Genomic DNA, 25,706 nt, shown 5'->3' with positions numbered 1-25,706 from the left:
CAGGAAGTAGAGGCGCTGTTGTGCTTTCTTGGCCAGTGAAGCTGTGTTGGTGGTCCAGGAGAGGTCCTCCCTGATGTGCACCCCCAGGAACTTCGTGCTGCTCACTCTCTCCACCGCAGCGCCGTCGATGGTCAATGGGGGGTAGTTGTTGTGGCCTCTCTGGAAGTTGACAATGCCCTCCTGCCCTCCTTGGTCTTACTAACATTTAGCTGGAGGTTGTTGTCTCTGCACCAAGTAGTCAGGAGCTCAACCTCTTTCCTGTAGTGGGTCTCATCGCCCTTGGTGATGAGCCCCACCAGCGTTGTGTTGTCTGCAAACTTCACAAGGTGGTTGGAGCTGTAGGTTGGTGTGCAGTCATGTGTCAGCAGGGTAAAGAGCAGAGGACTGAGCACACAGCCTTGTGGAGCCCCCGTGGTCAGGGTGATGCTGTTTGAGACCTTGTTGCCCACACGCACCACTTGCGGCCTCTGGCTGAGGAAATCCAGCAGCCAGTTACAAAGGGAGGTGCTGAGGCCCAGGCTGTCCAGTTTACAGATGAGTTGTTGTGGTATTATGGTGTTGAATGCTGAGCTAAAGTCTATGAACAGCATTCTCACATGAGTCTTTCTTGTCCAGATGAGTTAGGGCTGGGTGAAGGGCAGAGCAGATTGCATCCTCTGTGGATTGTTTCGCTCTGTATGCGAACTGGTATGGGTCCAGAGTGGGGGGTAGGGTGGATTTGATGTGTGACATGACTAGTCGTTCAAAGCACTTCATAATAATGGGTGTCAGTGCCACGGGGCATTGAAACAAGCTGGGGATGGTTTCTTTGGTACAGGTATGATGGTGGCAATCTTGAAACATGATGGGACAGTGGCTTGCCTCGGGGAGGTGTTAAAGATGTCTGTGAAGACATTCTTCAGCTCCTCTGCGCAGTCTTTCAGCACACTGCCAGGGATGTTGTCCGGACCTGCTGCTTTCCGGGCGTTGATGGTGATGAGTGTCCTCTTCACGCTGGCAACAGACAGGCACAGAGGCTGGTCGTGTGGAGGTGGTGGTGTTTTCTGTGGGCGTGTGTTCTGTGTCTCAAATCGTGCAAAGAAGCTGTTCAGGTTGTTGAGCAGAGTGGTGTCGTTCTCACAGCTTCGCGCTGCAGGCTTGTAGTCTGTAATAGCCTGGATGCCTTGCCATAGGCTCCGTGCGTCCTTGCTGTCATTGAAGTGGGAGGTTATCTTTTGTGTGTAGTCCTGTTTCGCTTTCCTGATGCCACGGGACAGGTTTGCTCTCGCTGTTCTCAGGCCTATTTCATCCCCAGCTCTGAAGGCCTTGTCTCTGGCCTTTAGCAGCCTGAGGACATCTCCTGTTAGCCATGGCTTCCGGTTTGCTCGAGTTGTGATGCTTTTCACCTGTGTTACGTCATCAATGCCTTTGGTGATGTATGAGCTCACCGTATCTGTGTACTCCTCGATGTCTATGATGTTGTTGTAGGTAGCTGCTTCCCTGAATATGTCCCAATCAGTTGACCCAAAGCAGTCTTGAAGAGCAGAGGTGGCCCCCTGTGGCCACACTCTTACCTCTTTCATAACCGGTTTGACAGCCTTCACTCTGTCTGTATGCTGGCATTAGCATAACAGTGAGGTGATCAGAGGTGCCGATATGGGGGAGGGGAATGGCTTTGTATGCTCTTTTTTCCTGTGTGTAGACCAGGTCCAATATGTTATCTCCCCTTGTTGGAAAATGTACATGCTGATGAAACTTTGGGAGAACAGTTTTAAGATCAGCATGGTTAAAGTCTCCTGCGAGGATGATGAAACCGTCTGGGTGTGCTGTTTGTTGCTCACTGATGGCCTGATACAATTCGTTCAGCGCTGCATTTCTATCGCTGTTGTTGCTAGATGGAGGTATATAAGTAGCGACCAACAAGATTGAACTTACCTCCCTGGGCAAGTAGAAGGGGCGACACTTCACGATCATGAACTCCGCCAGTGATGAGCAGTGTTTTCTTACTACAGTGGCATCACGACACCACTCGTCACGGATGTAAACACAGACCCCACCACCTCGGGTCTTGCCTCCGTCTACGAGAGCCCTGTCGGCTCTGTAGCATGCTAGCTGCTCCAGCTGTATAGCCGAGTCCGGAATGTTGTCATTAAGCCATGTCTCAATGAAAACTAGCACACAACAGTCATTTACTCTGCGATTCCCTGATCTCAGAAGTCGTATGCTGTCCATTTTATTGTCCAGAGATCGTACGTTGGCCAAGAGGAGCGACGGTATGGCTGGGCGAGTTGGCTTAGCCTCAAGCCTGACTCGGACACCTCCGCGCTTGCCCCGCTTCCTTGTCCTAGCGCACCGCTTTCGACGTCTCCTTGCCCAGCGAGGGGTAGCAGGCGAGTCCTGTGGGTTGCTAGGCCAGCTAGCAGGCCAGCTAGCAGGCTGTCGCAGAAGTCCTATTTCCCTTAACATCTCAACGTTATTGTTAAAAACTTGGCAGATCTTCGTCTCGTCTTCCTCCGCTTATCCGGGTCCGGGTCGCGGGGGCAGCATCCCAACTAGGGAGCTCCAGGCCGTCCTCTCCCCGGCCTTGTCCACCAGCTCCTCCGGCAGGACCCCAAGGCGTTCCCGGACCAGATTGGAGATGTAACTTCTCCAACGTGTCCTGGGTCGACCCGGGGGCCTTCTGCCGGCAGGACATGCCCGAAACACCTCCCCAGGGAGGCGTCCAGGAGGCATCCTGACCAGATGCCCAAACCACCTCAACTGGCTCCTTTCGATCCGGAGGGACAGCGGTTCTACTCCGAGTCCCTCCCGAATGTCCGAGCTCCTCACCCTATCTCTAAGGCTGAGCCCGGCCACCCTACGGAGGAAACTCATTTCGGCCGCTTGTATCCGCGATCTCGTTCTTTCGGTCATTACCCAAAGCTCATGACCATAGGTGAGGATTGGGACGTAGATCGACCGGTAAATCGAGAGCCTGGCTTTCTGGCTCAGCTCCCTCTTCCCCACGACAGATCGGGTCAGCGTCCGCATCACTGCAGACGCCGAACCAATCCGCCTGTCGATCTCCCGATCCCTCCTACCCTCACTCGTGAACAAGACCCCGAGATACTTAAACTCCTCCACTTGAGGTAGGACCTCTCCCCCGACCCGGAGGTGGCAAGCCACCCTTTTCCGGTCGAGAACCATGGTCTCAGATTTGGAGGTGCTGATCCTCATCCCAGCCGCTTCACATTCGGCCGCGAACCTACCCAGCAAGAGCTGAAGGTCAGAGCTGGATGAAGCTAGGAGGACCACATCATCCGCAAAAAGCAGAGACGAGATTCTCCTGCCACCAAACTCGACACACTCCACACCACGGCTGCGTCTAGAAATTCTGTCCATAAAAGTGATGAACAGAACCGGTGACAAAGGGCAGCCCTGGCGGAGTCCAACCCTCACTGGGAACAGGTCCGACTTACTACCGGCTATGCGGACCAAACTCACGCTCCTCTGGTAAAGGGACTGAATGGCCCTTAACAGAAAGCCACCCACCCCATACTCCTGGAGCGTCCCCCACAGGGTGCCCCTGGGGACACGGTCATAAGCCTTCTCCAAATCCACAAAGCACATGTGGATTGGTTGGGCAAACTCCCATGCCCCCTCCATCACCCTTGCAAGGGTATAGAGCTGGTCCACAGTTCCACGGCCAGGACGAAAACCACATTGCTCCTCCTCTATCTGAGATTCAACTATCGATCGGACCCTCCTCTCCAGTACCTTGGAGTAGACCTTTCCAGGGAGGCTGAGGAGTGTGATCCCCCTATAGTTGGAACACACCCTCAGGTCACCCTTCTTAAAGATGGGGACCACCACCCCGGTCTGCCACTCCCTAGGAACTGCCCCCGATGACCACGCAATGTTGTAGAGACGTGTCAACCATGACAGCCCTACAACATCCATAGCCTTAAGATACCCAGGACGAACCTCATCCGCCCCCGGGGCTCCGCCGCTGTGTAGTTGTTTGACTACCTCAGCAACTTCTGCCCCCGAGATCGGACAGTCCATCCCCAGGCCTCCCAGCTCTGGTTCCTCCTCGGAATGCGCATTGGTGGGATTGAGGAGCTCCTCAAAGTATTCCTTCCACCGTCCGACTATAGCCTCAGTTGACGTCAGCAGCTCCCCATCCCCACTGTAAACAGTGTGAGCGAGTTGCTGCCTTCCTCTCCTGAGGCGCCGGACAGTTTGCCAGAACCTCTTTGGAGCCGATCGATAGTCTTTCTCCATGGCCTCACCAAACTCCTCCCACGCCCGAGATTTTGCCTCGGCAACTGCCACTGCTGCACCCCGCTTGGCTATCCGGTACCTGTCTGCTGCCTCCGGAGACCCACAGACCAGCCACGCCCTGTAGGCCTCCTTCTTCAGCCTGACGGCTCCCCGAACCTCTGGTGTCCACCAGCGGGTACGGGGGTTGCCACCACGACTGGCACCGGCCACCTTACGACCACAGCTAGCAACAGCCGCCTCGACAATCGCAGAGTGGAACAAGGCCCACTCGGACTCAATGTCCCCCACTGCTCTCGGGACGTGGTCAAAGCTCTGCCGGAGGTGGGAGTTGAAGACCGTCTTGACAGGTTCTTCTGCCAGGCGTTCCCAGCAGACCCTCACTATGCGTTTGGGTCTGCCAGGTCTACGCGGCATGTTCCCTTGCCATCTGATCCAACTCACCACCAGGTGGTGATCAGTTGACAGCTCCGCCCCTCTCTTCACTCGGGTGTCCAAAACATACGGTCGCAGGTCAGATGATACGACTACAAAATCTATCATCGACCTGTGACCTAGGCTGCCCTGGTACCAAGTGTACCGGTGGGCATCCTTATGTTCGAACATGGTGTTCGTTATGGCCAAACTGCGGCTTGCACAGAAGTCCAATAACAAAACACCGCTCGAGTTCTGATCAGGTGGGCCGTTCCTCCCAATCACACCCCTCCAGGTCAAGCTGTCATTGCCCACGTGAGCATTGAAGTCCCCCAGCAGGACAATGGAGTCCCCTGATGGAGCACTATCTAGCACTCGTCCCAGGGACTCCAAAAAGGGTGGGTACTCTGAACTGATATTTGGCCCATAAGCACAAACAACAGTCAGGACCCGTTCCCCGACCCGAAGGCGCAAGGAAGCTACCCTCTTGTCCCCCGGGGTAAACCCCAACACACAGGCAGAGAGTCTCGGGGCTAACAAAAAGCCAACCCCAGCCCTCCGCCTCTCACCCGGAGCAACTCCAGCAAAGTAGAGTGTCCAACCCCTCTCCAGGTCTCGGGTTCCAGAGCCAATGCAATGTGTCGAGGTGAGTCCGACTATATCTAGCCGGTACCGCTCAACCTCTGCCACAAGCTCCGGCTCCTTCCCCGCCAGCGAGGTGACGTTCCATGTCCCAAAAACTAGTTTCCTTGTCCGGGGATTGGACCGCCAAGGCTCCCGCCTTGGTCTGCCACCCGATTCACATTGCACCGGACCCTTCATGTTCCTCCTGCGGGTGGTGGGTCCACAGTTGGACGAGCCCATGTATCCGGTTCGGGCTGGGCCCGGCCGGGCCCCATGGGCGAAAGCCCGGCCACCAGGCGCTCGCTCACGGGCCCCAACCCCAGGCCTGGCTCCAGGGTGGGACCCCGGTAACCCTCCGGGCCGGGTACTCCGACTCTTCGTTTTCACCACCATGAAAGATCCTTCGAACCGTTCTTTGTCTCACCCTTCACCTAAGACCAATTTGTCATGGGAGACCCTACCAGGGGCACTAAGTGCCCCAGACAACATAGCTCCTAGGATCATTAGGGCACTCAAACTCCTCCACCACGATAAGGTGACGGTTCAAGGAGGAGTAGCACCACCAGATCTTGCTTCTCCGAATGTGTAAGAGAGCCTGACGCCTGTACACATATTCCGACGTGGACTGGCAAGAAATACTTGCAGAAAGACACTTACTTGACGAACAAAACACTGCATTTTCAGGAGAGCGTGAGGTCGCTGCGTCTACACGCGCCGCCATCATTATTATGTGCTGATATTTGTGTATTTGATTGATTGATTGATTGATTGATTGATTGATTGATAGCCCCACTGGCTCTGTGAACCAATTACAAGTGGATCACCCTCAGTACATCTTAAGTAGAGCTGTACAATATTAAGGAAACATTAGGGCTGTAGAGAAGCCTCGACGAAGTCGACGGCTCGATTCTAAAAATTTGTCGACGTCAGATCCGGAAGTCGACGCACCGCGCCCACTTGTTGCATCCCCAGGAGTTTGTAAATAGAGGAGGAATCTGCCTGTTTTTCCTCTAGTTCGCCCTCTTCTCCGCCTTCACTAACATCTCCGCCAAATACCGAAGACCCGGAACAACGTCCGTCCACTACTAGATTATTTTCCTGTTTTGCCCCTTCGTCTCCCGGCAACGGACAACAACTTCCGGGGTCAGATGCGCTGCTTCGTGTCTACCGCAGATGTAGAAAATCACCGGGAGCGCTTCTCCCTTCATTAAGGAGCTTCTTTCAGAGATGAGGAGAGCTGTTTTGGTGGTAGCAGTCTCTCCTCCATGCTGGTCTGTTTGCTGCCGGGTGTTTTTGGTTTATTTAAACTTGGTAACTTGAACTTAATGTTGGTAAAGCTACTGTTAGCATCTTCGATAATAGCTTCTTGCGTTGGGATAAGCTGTTACGTTTTGGTTTAGAGTTCATCTTTTTTGTGGTGTAGATCTCCCTTTCATTACATTTAGAGTGTTGTGGGTTTTCGGTTTAGTGTAAAATATCACCTGAGTTTGGTTTAACCCGTAAGACGACTCGCCTCACGCACATAAGTGACCAAAACAAAGCAGCATGGAGACACTCCATCTTCTACCACCTCTCAGGCAGCAGCCTGCACTCCCAAGTTCTACATGTCACCAGAACATAACCAACCAACACAATAAAAGCAGTGTTATACAAAATGGAAGGCCTGTAGTGTTTATTCTCTTACAGTAAGAATTTATCAATTTTTTGAGGAATTTATTTGAGATTTTCTGGTTTTTGTTAATTGTGCAATAGAAAAATAATCATTAGATTTATTTTCTAAATAGTCATTAGAATAGTCGACTATTCAATAAAATAATCGTCAGAATAATCGTTTTAAAAATAATCGTTTACCCCCAGCCCTAGGAAACATGCAATGTGCGAAAACAATGATTAATATTGCAATGATAATAGCTGTTTTTACAAAACAATGCCGTTTATTTGTCGCAACGCTGTAGCGGCATCAGAGAGCCTTAGGTTATTTATAAGTGGTCAGACAGTGGCGGTAATGTGACACTATTGTGTCCTTTTCACAAAAGATTAAGCTTGGTTTATGCTTGACGCATTCACTTTCCGTGCGGTGATGCGGCTCGCGGCTGGAACGCGCTTCGCAACTTGCAGCGTTTATGGTTTGTGCGGCTCGTCTCTGCGGTGAGCCAATACTCTCCCAAACTGAACGGGGCAGCATGGAGCTCTACGGCATGCATCCAACACTACACCACAGTAGAAGTAGAAATTACTGTTTACAACATGGCATTTCAGCATTTTTAACAGCGTTCTCGTCTTTTCCGACAGTGCGAGCTATTTCTCTCCAAGAATTATTAACAACATGTTGATCACGGTGATCTCTGAGAGCTGAATCATACAAATGTCTGTATTTACGAACCTCTGCCGTACTAGTTCTTGCCGGTCCGCCATGTTTTTCCGCGTCCGTCCGTCCGCGTGGTTAGAAATTTTCCGAGGTGCGCGTTGCGGAAATTCTGGGCCGTGCGGAGACGCGGTGGAGGGGCGTGGTTGTTAAAATGACGCAAAATGACGCAACTTTTCCGCGCGGAGCCGTGCGGACCTCGCAGACGCGTCAAGCATAAACCAACCTTTACACGGTGGCAGTATATGGGGGGATGGGGGTGGTCTCTGCACTGTCGCAGACTTCTATTTAACTTACATAACTTGCATTTTAATGTGATTGAAACCGTGCTCAGGTTTTTTTTAACAAGCCGCTCCTAAAGGTGTCTGTCCTCCACAGTCTCTGTGCAGTCTCTGCTGATCTGACCTCCAGCTCTAATGCCTGGTTTATACTTTTCTGTATGCTCCGCAACGGAGAGACTCACAAAGTGTTGGAAAGGTTTTCACTAGGGCTGCAACTAACGATTATTTTCATAATCGATTAATCTGTCGATTATTTTTTTCGATTAATCGGTTTGTTATTGTTTAGCTATTTAACCTATACAAGTGATGAATACATTTCAGTTAAGAAAAAGAAAAACAAAATTGTGCATTTGACTGCAATCTATTTTATTGTACACGAACACAGTCAGCAGTGTAAAATGAGCTAAACTGTGCAAAAATATCAGTCCAGAATAATTTTTTGGCATCAAAATATAAGAGGTAAATTCCATAAAAAATAATGTAGAATCTAGAATAGAGTTTGTAAGTGGTATGCATTGCTGAGGGGTGAGTGTCTTGTTCCCCATGTAGTTGTCCATCGTTGCTTGTTTTTTTTTCTGCATGAGAAACACAAAAAGACTGAAATAAGTACACATATAAAATAAAGCAGCACACACACTACAACACTAAATCAATATTATATTATTTGAATTAATTAACAATATACAGTGATCATTTATTTTGACAAAAATGTGTTGTGAGGCGTTTTACAGCGTTAGATAGTAAAACAGCCTTTTAATAGTAAAAAAAATGACTTTCTGAATTTCTCCTGTATTTAAAAATTGAAAGCGTACAACTATGCCGCGTTATATTCACCTGGACACAGCTCGTCTGTATATTTTTCACAGCGGAGTTGTCCTTTTTTGAATGAGGAACTTAGTTATGGGTTTGTGCCGTTTTTCTCTTAACGAGAACATTCTTATAAACAGTCGTGCTAAATTTGGCAAGCGCATGATACACAACACGGAGGAGATTCACGATTGCATTTAGTCAATCAGAAGTAGAACACCGTAGTCTGACGCGGCAAAAAAACATGTTTAACATCCACTATAATGAACTCAGCTAAAACACTAAGTCCCAAATTTGATCTGCGTGTAGTGATGGACCACTATAATAGCTTGTTTATTTGCTGTTACTTACCGGGCTGGCGTTTCCTCTGCTGCATTTGCCCCCACATTTTCGTCTCAAATTTTCACTTAGGGACTTCATGCTTCCGTGCCATGCTAGATGGTTTTTGCATATTTTGCAGGTCACCCTTTTTTTCATGACATCTAGAGTGAAGTGCTCCCATACTCGTGAGGTTTTTGTCCGGGGTTTCTCTTCAGTTTTGTCGCTTCTATTTTTCTTCCGTATTTCTTCTTGTTCCGCCATCTCTCACAGCAAGATGCGCGTCAGTAACGTGTTACGTCATGAAAACCAAGGGCACTTATTGGCTCGTTTCTTCTTCTACGGCTCCACTGGTAGATCAGTGGCTCATTACTGCCACACACTGGCGGCAAATTGAACAGATTGTAACCGATGTCAGATTGTGGTAAAAATAGACTTTATGCTGTAAAATGTGATTATTAAACAACTAATCGATGACAAAAAAAGTTGTTAACTATTTTAATCGATTATAATCGATTAAATCGATTAGTTGTTTCAGCTCTAGTTTTCACATTCGAACTTCTGTTCAGGCAGCGGTGTTTCTAAGTTATCCCCCGCCCCCCCAGGACAACAGAGGGCGTAGCGTTTCTTATGTGGTATCCTGCCACCATAACACTCATGTATCCAGTCCCCGAAACTGTATTTACTAATGTGTTTATATATTCCAGAGACTTTACAAAGCGGACAAATTTGTCCTTTATTCTCCTTCACTTCTTCATGCAGTCTCCACCTCTGAACCCACTTATCACATTGTTTCCGTCCACGTTTGCACTGTATTTTGTACTCCTTCATTCACGGGTGAATAAATGTTCATATATTGTTCATAGACGAGCTGTTGTTTTAAATAGGAGTTCATTCTTGCTAACATTTTCTGCACACATCATGCCTTCAGTCATTGTGACGCTCTCTAAGCGAACTCAGGTGTTTGTTTGCTAGCCATCCAAAGTGCTGTCTGCCTAGGAGCAGGAATCTAACATATAAGAACCCACTTGATTGACTAAATATATGAAGGGCCCAAAATGTCATGGTACCCTGTGATTGGAAAAAATGCATTTGGTGTAGCAAACATCTGAGCTGACCATTTATCTATTTCTTCTGTAGCCTATTGCGTATGCTAATATCACAATGACAATAAATATGCTATGTATTGCTCAGCCCTAATCTGAAGTTACAATGACTAATTTCACATTATGTTCTTGCAGTATTGCTGTAAAGATATCTTTCAGGCTCTGTTGGTTGTTTATTCATAAACCAATCAGGTTGGCCATATCAGTTGTGTGGAGTTTGTGTGGTTGATTGATTGATTACTCGCTCAGAAATCTTAAGAGCTCATTTTATTTTGATGTATTTTAGTTCATTGTAGACATTGTTTAAAAGGGTTAAGTGAATAAGCTTATTTTTCAATAGTAGCATAGAAACTAGCCACCTCCAAATATGAACTTGGTGGTCTGATCTCGTCCTTAATACTTACGTGTGTTCACACCTGTACTTTGTTCTCCTTTAATTGTGTCACAAAGGCTTTCCAGAATTTAGTCCAAAAGGCCTCAAAATTACTGAAAGAAGAATCATTATGGCAGTTTCAGTGGTTACTGAAGCATAAAAGCTACATATTTGAAATTGTCATTTTAATGAAAACCAATTTGCCTTGATGTTGAGGGCCATCATTTTACTTGTGTGCATACACCACATTTCATAGCCTCATTCAGATTTAAATTCCAGTTCAGCATCAGATTACAGCCAAAGTGAAGGGTATGGTTTTCATTACCCATTGCTAACCTTTATTACCTAGGATTTACTCAAATTCTGTCATTGCCACATGTTCGGCAACACAAATGTTTCATGATTCAGCGGCATTTTTAGGGTTGTGGCAAGTATTTTGCATGCAATTTCAACAACTCTGCTTAAAATATTTCTTCAAATAGATGTGCTTCCTTTGATTGTATTCCAGCCCGTCAAAGTCAGATTAAATGAATTTCAAGTCATAATCTGTTTACCACTTTTCCAAGCAGTGATCATTTACCATACAATGATTGCATTATCTCACCTTATCATTTCTCAGAATGTCATCAGAGGATAAGACTGTGGAAACCTCTGACCAGGGACCCGCACCGCCATCCAGCAGCGGAGGGACCACGTCCACAGGAAGTCCTGCCCTCGCAGACAAGCGACCCCGCGGCAGGCCACGCAAGGATGCTGCTGCCATCCTACCCCAGGCACCACTCTTATCGATGTCTAAAAACAAAAAGAAGTATGTTTCTTAATACCTTTAATATTCAGAATTTTCTCGTTGCGCTTTTTCTGAAAGAAACTTAATATTTTCTCAAGATTTTTTTTAATCTAAAAATAGTTGTTAATTGCCAATATTTGCATTTAGGAGTGTGTAATTAATGTCGGCATAGGCAATGGTCTATCAGTAACGTGACAAAAGTCACTTAAGGAGTCTGTAATCTACTCTAGTTGACACTTAATTTATTAGCTTCTTAAAAAGTTAATTTCTCAGAGTGAATAAATATGAAATATGGCGAAGAAGTAGATCATGTTCAGAAAACAGAGCTTTGTTTTTTTCAGTCCTTCAATAAGGATTATTTATTGTTGATAAAAAAAAATTATAACAGCCTGTTAACATTTGAGGCCAATTTATTATATAAACATTCATTTTGTATAAAAAATAATGTTACCACAACCACCAAAAGCACTTATATATATATATATATATATATATATATATATATATATATATATATATATATATATATATATATATATATATAAAGTAATGCCATGTTTTTGTGGGCGACAAGACAGGTTTTATTCTTATAAAAGCTGATTGAGTTTTTAATTCTTTTATGTGAAATGTTTGAGTTGTGGTCATAATTAAGTGCTATGTACTTTTTATTAGCACCTCAGTTTCCAGTAATTCCAGTTTAAATGTTTGCAATGAGGCTGTCAGGTTGTCTTGACATGCTATACATTACAAAGCTGCTCCGTAAAATTTTCTTTTTATTTGACATCACCACCAAAGATCTAAATGTCCTGTTCCCAATGGATTACTTAATCGATTACGTTCAGATGTTGTGTTAAACCCACAGTGGAAGAGTGACTGTTGCCTGGTAGTGATGAACATTTAGAAGAAATGTGCTCAATGTATTATTTTAGCTCAGTGAAGTTACCACAGTTATTGGTCCCATCTGATTTATCAAACCTCTGCAGCTCAACAAAGAGTTCTGATTCAATATAAGTTCAGCCTTTGCTAACTCAGGAATTTAGATTTTTTGAATTTTCTGCTCATTGAGTTTCCATTAGCACTACTGGTCATAAAAATTTTAAGCCAAATTTTCAAAGTCTTCGTAGCTGCTTGTTGCGCTTTTAATATTGTCGAAGTAAAACAATGCATTCAGCCTTGTACACTTTGTACAATGACCTCACATTTCTGTGAATTATTTTATGCTTAGCTAACAACTTTGAAAGCCAGATGTGCTTCTGTATTAATTTTTCAGTAATAATTGCAGAAAAGGAGGATCTGTCAGATGTTCTTGGAGACCCGGTTGTTGGAATTTACTAGATTTGCCAACAATTCATACACTGGCCAGTCTGTTCCAGAGCAGCATGATCCTTGTCTGGTTTTCCAGGCAGCACTCTGCTAGCTGGGACTACTTACCACAGCATTATTTTCTCCTTTTCTCTCTCTCTCTCTCTCTCTCTCTCTCTCTCTCTCTCTCTCTCTCTCTCTCTCTCTCTCTCTCTCTCTCTCTCTCTCTCTCTCTCTCTCTCTCTCTCTCTCTCTCTCTCTCTCTCTCTCTCTCTCTCTCTCTCTCTCTCTCTTTCTCTTTCTCTTTCTCTTTCTCTCTCTCTCTTTCTCTCTCTCGCTCTCTCTCTCTCTCTCTGGTGGGACTGTGGGGAGGGGGCAAGTTGTGCACAGTTGAGGGTTGAAGTTAGTCCTGTGTGTTTGTGAAAAACTGACTGAATACTGAAATTTGACGCTTCAAGTGTAGTTATATATAATTACAGCTGAATGTTTTGCAAGAGGCTGTGTAAAGACGTCACCACTGTCTAACGTTTGTGTACATGCGAATCATTCTGCTCCTGGGGAGAGATTTGTCATTTGAATTTCACTTTTGGGATTCTAAACCTACAAAATCTCATCAGGTATAAAGTAGTGTTGTTTCTAGGAGTGGGAATCATATTTTTTTTGTTTACAGTGGGTATGGAAAGTATTTGGACCCCCGTCTATTTTTCACTCTTTGTTATATTGCATCCATTTGCTAGAATCGTTTAAATTAATTTTGTTCTTCTTTAATGTATACACAACACCCCTATGTTGACAGAAAAACACAGAATTTTAGAAATGTACGCATAGTTATGAAAAAAGACAAACTGAAATATCACCTGGTCTTAAGTATTCAGACCCTTTGCTGTGACACTCATATTTAACTCCGGTGCTTTCCATTTCTTCTGATCATCCTTGAGATAGTCCTACATCTTCATTGGAGTCCAGCTGTGTTTGATTATACTGATTGGACTTTATTAGGTAAGCCACACACCTGTCTAGAAGGTCAACCATCACAACAGCCCTCCACCAGTCAGGGCTTTAATGCAGAGTGGGCCGCCGGAAGCCTCCTCAGTGCACGACACATGGAGTTTGCTAAAAGACACCTGAAGGACCTTGAGATGCTGAGAAATAAGATTCTTTGGTCTGATTAGACCAAGATAGAACTCTTTGGCCTTATTTCTAAGTGGTGTGTGTGGAGAAACCCAGGCAATGCTCATCACTTGTCCAATACAGTCCCCACAGTGAAGCATGGCAGTGGCAGCATCGTGCTTTGAGGGTGTTTTTCAGCTGCAGGGACAGGATGACTGGTTGCAATTGTGGAAACGATGAATGCGGCCAAGTACAGTGATACCCTAGACAAGAACCTTCTCCAAAGTGCTCAGGAACTCAGGCTGGGCCGAAGGTTTACCTTCCAACATGGCAATGACCCTAAGCACACAGCTAACGAAATGGCTTCACTGCAACTCTGTGACTGTTCTTGAACTGCCCAGCCAGAGCCCTGACTTAACTCCATTTGAGCATCTCTGGAGAGACCTAAAAATGGCTTTCCACCAACGTTCACCATCCAACCTGACAGAACTGGAGAGGATCTGCAAGGAGCAATGGCAGAGGGTCCCCAAATCCAGGTGTAAGAAACTTGTTGCATCTTTACCAAGAAGACTCATGGCTGTGTTAGCTCAAAATGGGCTTCTACTAAATACTGAGGAAATGGTCTGAATACTTCGGACCTTGCGATATTACAGTTTTTCTTTTTTAAATAATCTGCATACATTTCTAAAATTCTGTGATTTTCTATCAATATGGGGTGCTGCGTGTACATTGATGAGGAAAAAATGAATGTAACGGATTTTAGCAAATAGCTGCAATTTGCCAAAGAGTGAAAAACTAACGGGAGTCTGAATACGTTCTGCATCCACTACCTGTCTTAGCCAGTTTATTGATCTCTTTGATTATCTTTGGTTAAATGTTTTGTTAGTGACATTTTAGCTTGCACATAAGGCGTAAAATACCCAAATATCAACTGTGAAATTTGGCCCAAAGTCTTGGCATCAGCCGTCAGCTGACCGTGACCTTTACGTATCGACATCGGCAACAGAAAAACCCATGTTTGGGTCAGGCTGCTAATTAGCCTGGCAAGCCAGACTAAATAAATGTATTATTTAGTCTGGCCACGCTCCATTGACGGCTCTCGGTTGTGGGGCGGGTTCTACCATTGTCTTTCAAATGATCTGCGCATTCCACTGGACAATGAATGTGACATCCTCTTGTTTCACTCTGTTGCATCATCCCACCCACCAGGCATATAGAGTGCCCTGATTGGCCCATAAAGTGGATACAGCTCTGTGATTTGTTCACTAAGCAGATAAAGCACTATGATTGGCCCACCATTATGGACCAATCACAGCTCTTTATGTGTTTGAAACCCCTCTAGAGAGAGCTGTGATTGGCTAGCCAGAGTCCTGGTAGGAGCTGCGGAGGTTCCAATGGAGCATGCCTAGACCAAACTTTGCAAAGAAAGAATTTGGTCTAGTTCACTAGGCTAGCTGCTAATATGAATGACTCAAAAATTATTTACTGTTATTATCCATTTTTATTAGTAAATCAAGATTAAATCAACTCTATCAGTTTAAAAACCCTTTTTACCATCCTATTTTAAATAATATGAACAATTGTCCCTATTGAGAATTTAATAAAAAGAGTAGTTCAAGGATTTCACTTTAATGATAGTGGTATCTGAAGGCTTCAAGGTTATCCAGTTGATAGGGCTGTTGCCATTTGGCAAGAAGGTTGCAGGTTCCAAACCCGGCAACATGGATGTGTTTTCTCCAGGTGTTTTGTTTTCCTCCCATAGGCCAACACTTGCATGCTAGGTCAGTTTGAGACAAAAACATGACTAGGTGTGTGTGAGTGTGACTGTATGTCTCGTTTGTCTCTATGAAGCCACGTTATGGGCTAGAGACATGTTCAAGGTATCTTAAAAAAAAGCCCTTATAAAATGGCTTCCGAACATTTTGCATTTAAGATTTATTTCCTTTGTTTTATTTGTTTTATGTTGTTTGTCCTTTTTGCTAATGCTTCTTTTATTTTGATTTATTTTAACATATTTTTGTCCAAAATACAAATACTTTATAATAGTTTACACTGGGACTTCAACTCACTGTTGACATCTGCAGTACGGTAGAGACAGTCATGTAATAATTATTGGATTTCATTTAACACAGGTGAATATTTAGGATGCTGCTGTACTTTGGGTTGTCCCACTTTATTTTTTCGCTAACGTATTTGCCGATACTATCGGCTTGACATTTGAATTTCCATTCAGCACATAGTAGCAAACTGCACATTAATTTAATAAAGTGATTCAGCTGTGCGTTACTGGCTTGACTACAATGTCTGTGATGCTGTACTAGAAAGAACTTCTTTTATAGATTTTCACTCAGCAGTCGTGTTGGTAAAGTCCTGCCACTGCTCTTTGTGACAGATACATTTAAGCAGGACTGATTTTACATAGAATTCAGGAGTTTATTTTCAAACATACCAAAACCTAATATCCTTTTAGGGGCTCTAATTAAATATGTGGATTGAAAATTTTGTGTAATTAAATTGTGTTTATTCAGTTTTTTGAGGTTTAGTTAGACTTGTTTCAGACTTTGCTAAATATAAATTTCTGACTAAAACCTTCATGAAAACAGCCTTCATTTTGTAGAACAAATTAATTGTGGTTGTTTTTAATTTATTCATTTCTGTACTGTGAGCGGTTCAGGCTATTAGGTACTTATGTTTTCAGCCAAAGTTTGCTAGAGGCCTCTGCTGTCATTCTTGTGTATTAGGTTGGCTTCCCATGGAAGTCATTTAGAGGGAGGGGTTGATTTGGCTTACAGCCATTTGTGATTTCTCTCTCCAGTGGCACTGAAAATTACCCCACCGCCCCCAATCTCCTCCCTCGCTTCCAACCCCGTGTATCCTCCCGAGTACCCCAGAGACACGTTGCTCTCATTTGAGATGTTGGCTCTTCCCATTTAGCATGCTAACAGTTGATGTTGCTATTTAATTTGTATCCATGATAATTATCCTCGAACATGCTACTTCCAAAAATTAGGTTATCTCAGATCTCATTGGAGAAGGCTGGTTAGTGAAAGATCTCTCCACACTAAGAAAAGATTAGTTATTTGTTGGTGGACAGCTCTACAAGTAGAAAGTCAGACATGTAGGATTGAAAAAGTAGACTTGATATGCAGATATTGAATTTTTATTATTTTTTTGTGAGTGAAGCTGAAGTTAATTAATGTTTGCAAAACGATAATTCCTGCCTTATGTTCAGGCTAACCCTAGCTTTCTGTTGATTGTGTAATGCCAGATGTATACCTTTTCATCAGTTCAGTTGCAAAGTTGCACACAGGCATGAGCCATTTTCCTTCCACACTTCTCGATTGGCTGGGAAGTGTTTCAATGCAATTCCCCACCAGGACAACAGAGGGCATAGCACTTTTCTTGGGGTCTCTGGTCCACAATAGTGTATTTACTAGCATGGGCCTACGTATTACAGAGACTTTTTAACATGCACAGGTTTTGTCCCTCATTCTCCTCCACCTCTTCATGCAGTCCGCCACCTCTAAAACCACGTTTCTCTTAATCTCCTTCCACAAATAAAAAGTTTGCTGCATATCTTTGTTCTCCTTCAGTCACGGGTGCATCTTCAGCCTGCTCTGTTTCTGCCACTAGAAATCTTCGCCACTCTTTTTATTGTTGTAAGAAAGAATGGTGGTGCTGTTGACGTATTTAAATGAAGTAGCACCCTAGCCACCTGTGACATCCTACAGCGGTGTCAGGGGTTTCCATGCTTTGGAGGGACCTCTGGATGTCTGGGGCTTGGATCTCCTCCATGTCTTCCAGGGGTCTTCAGGGGCAGGTCTGTGGTTCCTGACAGTCACTATTGGCCACTCCTATACAGAAACCTTGCATACACAAACCGGTGTATGCACACAGGTGCTCACATGGTGCTCTCACAAAAATGGACATGGGTGTTTTTGACACATTACCTAGGGCTGTGGTTGGTTCTGAGTGCACAATGAATTATTACTGTGTGCTTTTCAGCAAATGTTGTTACTGTTATATATCCTTATGTTGTTTGGTGCAGTGGATCTTGGTTTTGTTATATTTTGCGTGTCCCTTTTTTGTCTCTCATTCTCTCTTTCTGCAAGTCTAGAATAGGGCTGCAACGATTCGTTGACGTTGTTGCCAGCTAACAGAAATGGTGGCGTCCAACGCAGCAGCTTTGCGTACCAAAACATCTAAAGTTTAGGAGCATTCTAGCCTGGATTCGGCAAATAGAAAGATTACCTGCATTATTTGTAAAGCAGTCCTTGCGTATCACGGCAGCACCTCGGTGATGCTTGAACACTTAAAGAGAAAGCATGTCGGACAGTTGAATGAAACAGAGTCTGACTCACCTCGGTAAGATTTAAATAACACGAAAGGTTATTGTTTTGTTTTGGATGTACTTTGTTCATTTTCTTAAACAGATTTTCACTTTTAAAAAAGAGAAATTTAATGTTATGCCTGACTGTGCCTGACAAAAGTATTTTAATTTTATTTATGCATATATGTCTGTACTGACTGGGCACTGTGCCTAATTGGTGTTAGACAGGACATTTTTATTTACTTTTAGTATGAATTGGTCTATCAGTAGCAAAGTTCAATAAAATATGCATTTTCCATTGAAGTACCCATCGTTCTTGTGTTTATTATCGTTTTTCACACAATTAAAGCAATCTCATGCTAAATTTAAGAAAAATTTAATAATTATCCGATTAGTCGACTAATCGTTTCAATAGTCGGTGACTAGTCGACTATTAAAATAGTCGTTAGTTGCAGCCCTAGTCTAGAAGGGGATTCTTGTACACCCTTTAATTATTTTTGTGATCTCCCCCCAATTTCCCTCACCAATTTCCCTCATTTGTTGATTTCCATTTGTATTTTTTGAAACATTTCAGAAGCGTTTTGCTGCACAGATGTAAATGACTGAAAATTGCACATCTGTGAAACTAAAGCCCCCTTCAGACAGGCCATGAAAAACGGAAATGTTCCGGAATCTGTCCGTAAGACCTTTCTGTCTGAATACAAACATCCGGATAACGTGTTCCGGAATTTATCCGGACGAAGCCCCTAGTAAAAGGGCCGGACTTGTTACGGACAGGGTGGCTGCTTCAGACTAGTGAGGTAGAGTTCCGGACAAGGGGGAGGGGGAGGAGGAGGGGACCAGGGGACGCTGTGTGCACCTAGATAGCCCGCTGCTGTAGCATGCGGCGAACCACGGCAGCTCGCCTCCTACGGTACCGCCTAGACGCGCGACGGAGCGCTTCACACCGCTTCAGTGATTCCTTTAACCATTGAGCTTCATCATCCAGGTCTCTTATGCGTCTTCGTGTGCTCAGAATTATGCTTAAGCGCCTCGTGATTTTTATCTTGAGGGGCGCTATAGAAATGATATTTTCTTCTTCTCCTTCTTCTTAACATAAGTCCGATTCTTCCCCCACCCCCCACCCCACCCCTGCCACCGTCAGACATCTGGAACTTTTCCCTGCTGTGTGAACGCAGCCGAAAGGACAAGTTCCGGTACAAAAGTGGTGTGTCTGAAAACACAGTTCCGGTTAAAAACCGGATTGAATTGTCCGCAAATATGCCAGAATGTCTGTCTGTAAAGGGCTCAAGTGGGTCATTACCTATTTTATGAAACCTATTCAGAAAACCTTACTAATACCTTTTTATTTTTCTGTGCTTTGAGATCAGAACCTTTTATGAAATTGGTATTAAATAGTTCCATAAATGGCATGAGATGCTAATTAGCTTCCATGGCATTAGTTTTTAAACTGCATCTTACTGAATTGATCGTTGCCATTACCTTTAGCTTAGAGGTTTGGTGTTGTAACTCTGATTGTCTTCATTTATAGAGGAGTCACTCAGTGGTTTCATTCTGACTTCAGTAATAATGTTATTTTATCAAGACCCTGGTAGCTGTATTACTGTTACACCCCCTGTTACCACCACCAACGTTCTGCCTTGCCCATGGCTTAAGTCCCTCCATTAATAATCGCTGGCCACTGTAACTATATTTAACTAATTCATGACTACATCACCACCCTCCCCTCCTGAGGTGAATATCTGACAGTTTTTCCATTTTCACTTCCTCGTTTGTTTGTGCCTCTTCCTCACTCTAGGGGTCGCACCAGAGGGAGGGTTGTTGTGGATGAGGAGGACAGTATGGACAGTACTGAGATAACAGAGTCCACGGATCCTCAGGATGCAGGTGAGACTTTGTAGACCCCTTCTTGATCTATTATACACACATTGGGTTTTATTGAGTCTTACTGAGCTCCCACACCCAAGCAACCTCATGCAATAAGTGTTTCAGAGAGTTTCAGTAACAGCAGCGTCGTCTCTGCTGGAGAGCCGGGGATGAGAGTTTTTTCTTCGCACCCCATGCTTCATCTTTAGGGCTGTAATTGAAAGAGTTTAAATTGAACTGTGAAGCTACGTTGGGTGTATATTTTTTTTCAACCCGTCACCACTTCCATCTCTCCTCTTGCTCAGAGATTGGCATTGAGGAGTAGTGGGAAAGAGCCCAAGGCTAATGCCCTCTAAAAGCTTTTTAAAATCCCATCAGTCTCTCCAGACCCATTTATGTGCTTTTTTTATGTGTACATCACATCATGTGACTGTGGCTCCCATTCTCATACCTGTCAGTGCTTGCCTATTGCTGTGCCTAGTATACTGTATGTGGTTTGCTGTTATTTTATGGTGTTCTACCTTTTTTTTGGGGGGGGGGGGGGGTAAAAATGGGTTTTTGTTCTCTCAGCGGCTCCATCTGGCTTCAGGGTTTTTGATGAAAAATAAATTTACGGTCTTGTACGTGATATCAATGCAGCTGAATCTTACACTGTGTTTGCAGGGAAGATGTGGCTGTTTCCTCACAAACACAAATAGTGATATATGATTTCCTGTGTCACCATCTTGTGCTTTGATGGTGAAGCGTTTTCCACGGTTGTAATTTCTGCCTGGACGTCTGGTTTATTTGAGTAACGATGACTTAACCAACTAATTTGTCGTTTGTTTTTGCTGTTGCAGAAACACAGATCCAGCAGGAGGAGACTGTGGAAGTGGTGACCACTGAGGTGCCAGAGGAGGACAAGCCCTCTTCCCCTCTGGCCCAGAGCCCTCCAGCAGAGAGTTCAGCAGGACCATCAGTCCCAGCAAGTAGAGAAATCAAAAGCAGGTCAGAAACATTAAACTTGTTTTATAAGCAAGGAGCCACGTGCTTTAGCCATGCATGCACGCATGCATGCATGTATGTGTGGATGTTTTGGCCGACGTTGTAATGCAGTACTAATGTGTGTACACACATAAAAGTCATTAGCTGGTAGATGCAGGTGCCACTTTGTAAAAGGTTGCAATCAGTCATCTGGCATGCCTGTGATGTCATCGAAGGAGAGCAGCTCAGCAGTACCTCCTGGGACCGTTGAAACAATTTCAACATGCCTTTGATTTGAAATGATCAGAAGCATTTACAGATATATTTCTAAGGTGTCTATTTCAAAGGTTTTAGAAGGATTAAATAAAGCATGAACAACACACATATTTATCCTTTTAGTACAAATAAAAAAGAAAAGCTGTATGCAGTTAAACTTTTTATGTCATGAGTTAATGCCATGTGCTAACCTCCCTTACAAACAGGCTCTCTGAGTTTCTGCATCTCACCACTTTCTGGCCTGATGCCATAAGATGGAGGCCTTAATTCACAGTGACATGCATTGCACTGCATTTAGTCACAATGGGTATATATAATTAAAAACCCCTTACCACCCTTTTTGCTGCTTTCAGTGTCTGTGCCTTCTGTTACTGCGGTGGTTATAGCCTTCTGGGTCAGGGGGATCTGCAAGTGTTCAGCTCCACATCTCAGCATGAAACACTCGTCAGCCATAATGGGGAAGGAGGCTTGACAAGCGATGGCACCGATGGTGACGAAGCGGCTCAGCCTGGAGAAACCACCTCAGGACAGAAGCAGTGAGTACTCTTCCTAATGCTGGTGTCACAAATAGTGTGCTTGTTGGTGTTGATCAAGAAATTAAAAATAGTAAAGCAGACACGTTTTTTCCTGCAGGTAAAGTTTCCTTTTAGCTTTATTCTGAAGTCAAATCCACACTATAGATTTTTGGTCATTTTTTTCCGATTGAAACTTGTCAGATGAGACAAGATTATTACCGTAAATCCTCTAATACAGGCCCGGGCCTGTATTTGACTCAAGCTCATCAAGCTCCAGGCCTTTATTGGAAGGAGGGCCAGTATTAGAGGCAGGCCTCTATTTCTATTTGAGCAAAATGAACTAATGGTTCACTGGAGTTTTTGACAATTAAAATTGCGCCCACATTTTCAAAGTTAAACACATTTCTTTTAACAACGGTAGTTTCTGCTTCAGCCCTCTCCCCCCTCCCCCTGCGCAGCGGCTGCAAACTCACTGATGCGCCTGCAGCCTCTCGGAGTTCCTGCTGCTCTAAACATTAAAATAATTATTTCATTTTCTGTTCCTCACTTCTGATTACCTTCAATGGTGTCTGTTTGTTGCAACCACCAGGTACAAAAACTAACTTGTTTTTATTTGACTATTTTTCTGTCCTGCCTGTTTATTATCTTCCTGCATCTCCTCTCAATCCTAAAGAAAAACTGCTACCTGGGTTCATATATATTCACCTTATGAGTTACCTTTGAACTGCAGTTCTAAAAGAGCTACCGACTGCAAAAACAGTGGAGCGCTCCCTGCTTGGCGGTTGTATCATACAGTCTGAGCAATAAACGCGGAAGTTAGATCCAAACACCCGTTGTGTGGGAGAAGCATCGAAATGAACTGTTTAATCTGCCCATCATTTGTGTTGAGAGATCAGCAGTGTTTGGATCAACAAAGGGCGACTACTTTGACAGTAGAAACTGTATTTATGGCTTATTTTTATGCATTTAAAGTTCAGCCGCCATTGATAGTTGTTAAAAGTTGTTAAACCTGTGCATATGAAACAAAAAACGCCTTTTGTTTATCGATTTATTGTGAAAAAAGGAAGTTGTGCTTGCTCCTTTTCCTGTTGGGCGGTTGTGATTTCTGTCCATTGACTGCGGAGGTGCTCCGGCGAAAATAGGATCGATTCTATTTTTGCCGGACGCCGGAACAGAGGGCGGCGCACGGCGCCGCACGGCCGCAGTAGTAGAATTGCTCTGATTGACTACAACGGGACCGATTTTGCTCCGGCGTTTGTGTCGGAGCGGAGCGGAGCGGAGGTAGTGGAATTTGCGTCGGAGGACAAGGTGATGCGTGCAGCGCCCCGCTCCACAGCATGCAGCAAAACGCATCAGGCGCAAATAAAAGACAGAAAACATTAAAGGAAATGAACTGACATGAACGATCGTGTGTTAAATTAGTTTTTGAGGTGGCGACACCTGATTGTGGCCGTGCTCAGGAGGCAGATCTACCGACCGCGAAAACAGCGGAGCTCTCCCTGCTTGGCGACCGCATCAGTGATCTGTGCGTCGGAGGACAAGGTGATGTGCCCCGCTCCACAGGAGCGAAACACATCAGGCGCAAATAAAAGACAGAAAACATTAAAGAAAATGAACCGACATGAACGATCGCGTGTCAGTACCTATGCTCTGACACAGCGCGTTGCCCCCCTGAGCGCAGGAGCTTGTCACCTGCTGACAGCAGGCTGCTGTCTTTTCCGAGGGCTGCATCTTGCCGGTCATTATCACGTGACAGCGACTAGTCGACGACAGGCATAAAAAGTCACTATAGTGAAGTCGACTAGTTCATACAACCCCTGCTACTGCTCCACAGAGTGTTCTGCAGCATAATCAGCATGTTCTCTTTGAACTTGATAGTGTAATGACCTGACTGGGGTTGTAAGCCAGGTGCATTCTGGGTATTGTGTTATATGTGTTTCCTATCATTCTGCTAGTTCCTATTTGTTGATTTGCGTGTTGTGTGAGTGTTATGTAAGCCATAGGGAAGGTGATGTGTCTTCTGTGGAGTGGGTTGAATTAGCATGGTTAACTGACACCGTGACTCTGTGTGGTAGGAGCATGATAGAGGATCGGTGTCTGTAGCGTTACAAAGCATTGAAGAAAAAGCCTAACAAAGGTCTGCGTGAACCTCTACTGCCTCCTGCTGGTTGTTTTAGGGACTATAACCCTGCCGCTGAGACGCTCATTTTGTTTATTACTACATTCCACCCGGCCACAATAAGAGACCGGCCATTATTCACCTCCACTGACTCCAACACCGGCCAAAATAGGAGACCCGGCCTTTAATTGAATACCGGCCTGTATTAGAGGATTTATGGTAGTTTTTCTCTTTTTGTACTTTTTTGGCAGCTTTTTGAAATCAGGCATGTTTCTCGGGGTTCCTGGCTTTTGTAGTTAAAGCTATTTCTATGTGGCAGCATTGAAACTATTTAGCAGGTAAAGTGTTCTCATTCATCACAATCAAGCATATAAAAGGAAAGGAATACAGAGAAATCAATGTTAAAATCAGTGAATATATCTATGAAAGTATGTAAATAAGAGTGACCTAAGTGGTCAAAAGGAGCAGCAGTCAATTATAACCTGATGAGGTTTAGATTTGGAGGTTGTAAGATATGTCAGAGTAGACATTTTAAAGGTGTGGGACACTGAAAACCAATTTTTGATGATTATTTCTGATTATAATCAGTCACTCTGAGTTTTTCATGCAGGCTGAACATGAAAATAGTTGCCTACACATATCTCCTGCTTTAGCTGCTGATAGAAAATAGATGGTGATTTATAGAGCCGCACAGATCTACGTCACACTGTCACTTAACATTCATGTGCTCACCCATCTTGACTTACGATGGGGAAGGCTGTTTTGGTTTAGCGTCCAGGAAACTGCAGACGACTTCTCAGCTAGCAGAAGTTAACCGTTATTATTGAAAACATCACCACATGGCAGAAGGTCCTCCAGGTTTTGTATTATTTGTGGAGATAAAACATCAATGTTGCAAGTCAGTGTTAGAGTCACGTTGCTGTTATCCAATCAGAGACAAGATGTCCAAATATCAGGAAATAAGATTCATCTGAAGCTCAGCTGTGATGTGGGCAACTTTTAGTTTCTAAAAAGGGTGCACTGGTATAATTTTTCCCCCAAACAATGAATTGCGAGGCATTCATTCCTACTAGAGACCATTGCAAAATGTATTGATTAAATGAGTGATTCACTCCTTTAAGGGCGTTCTGTAGAGTGTTCCACTCATTTGCTGCTACAAAGCATCCCAATTCTTACAAGTCTGACAAAATACAAACAATGGTGGTTTGCGGAATTTGCAGGGAATTGATAAAAACCAAGCCTGGTAACGCTAACAACTTGTTTTATCACAGTGTAATTACATAAAATTGCCAGGGCTGCACTTAAAATGTATGATCTACATTTTTCATAGTTTTCAATAATTATTGATATTGATTGGTAAGATGTATTTTTATGTATTTTTTATCGAGAAGCTTTTAATCGTCCAGCCCTAATCCCAAGGTGCAGGTAGTTAATTTTTTTATTTATTTGCAGATGGTATACAGATACAGTAAAATGCGGTGAATGTTGTTACATATTAATCCTCTACTGTAAACAGTAAGGGTATATTCAGTGAGTGTGTCATTATGTTTAAAATGAAATCCTGGATTTCAGTCTGTTTACTGAAATATGAGTCTTTTTAGATGCTAATGCTCCCTCTTCTCATTTTCTGCCTATCCATTCCCAGATTTTATGAGACAGAACAGCTAACCTCTTGTACACATGCCATACAAGATGGTCTTTTTCCTCCTCCACCTCCTCCTCCTCATCCTCTTCCCCTCCCCCACAGCCTTTATTTGCTCCCTAACATTTCTCCTCTACCTCGTTCTCTCTGTCTTAACGTTTCTGCTTTTGCAAAATCTGCACACTGTTATCCACCTAAAAGTCTCTGTCCTGAATGTTTAACCATTCTGGTCAAGAGATTTTGAAAATGTCATTTTTCTTTTTTATCAG

General features: G+C 44.2%; 1 protein-coding gene across 7 annotated transcripts in view; it reads left to right on the top strand.

The window, feature by feature from the left end:
* kmt2cb (lysine (K)-specific methyltransferase 2Cb) overlaps nt 1–25,706 on the top strand; it is a 98,982-nt gene that overhangs the window by 28,039 nt on the left and 45,237 nt on the right. For all 7 annotated transcript variants that reach the window (XM_070556093.1, XM_015956868.3, XM_015956870.3 and 4 more), the window contains exons 2-5: nt 11,147–11,335; nt 19,855–19,943; nt 20,762–20,909; nt 21,515–21,697. In XM_070556093.1, coding sequence (XP_070412194.1) covers nt 11,148–11,335; nt 19,855–19,943; nt 20,762–20,909; nt 21,515–21,697 — 608 coding nt within the window. In that variant the 5' untranslated portion in view covers nt 11,147. The remainder of the gene's footprint in view (nt 1–11,146; nt 11,336–19,854; nt 19,944–20,761; nt 20,910–21,514; nt 21,698–25,706) is intronic.

Source organism: Nothobranchius furzeri, chromosome 11, assembly GCF_043380555.1.
Source record: "Nothobranchius furzeri strain GRZ-AD chromosome 11, NfurGRZ-RIMD1, whole genome shotgun sequence".
In the NCBI taxonomy this organism is placed as follows: Eukaryota; Metazoa; Chordata; class Actinopteri; order Cyprinodontiformes; family Nothobranchiidae; genus Nothobranchius; species Nothobranchius furzeri.
Note: the sequence above shows the minus strand (reverse complement) of the source record. Positions and strands in the feature narration are given on the sequence as shown.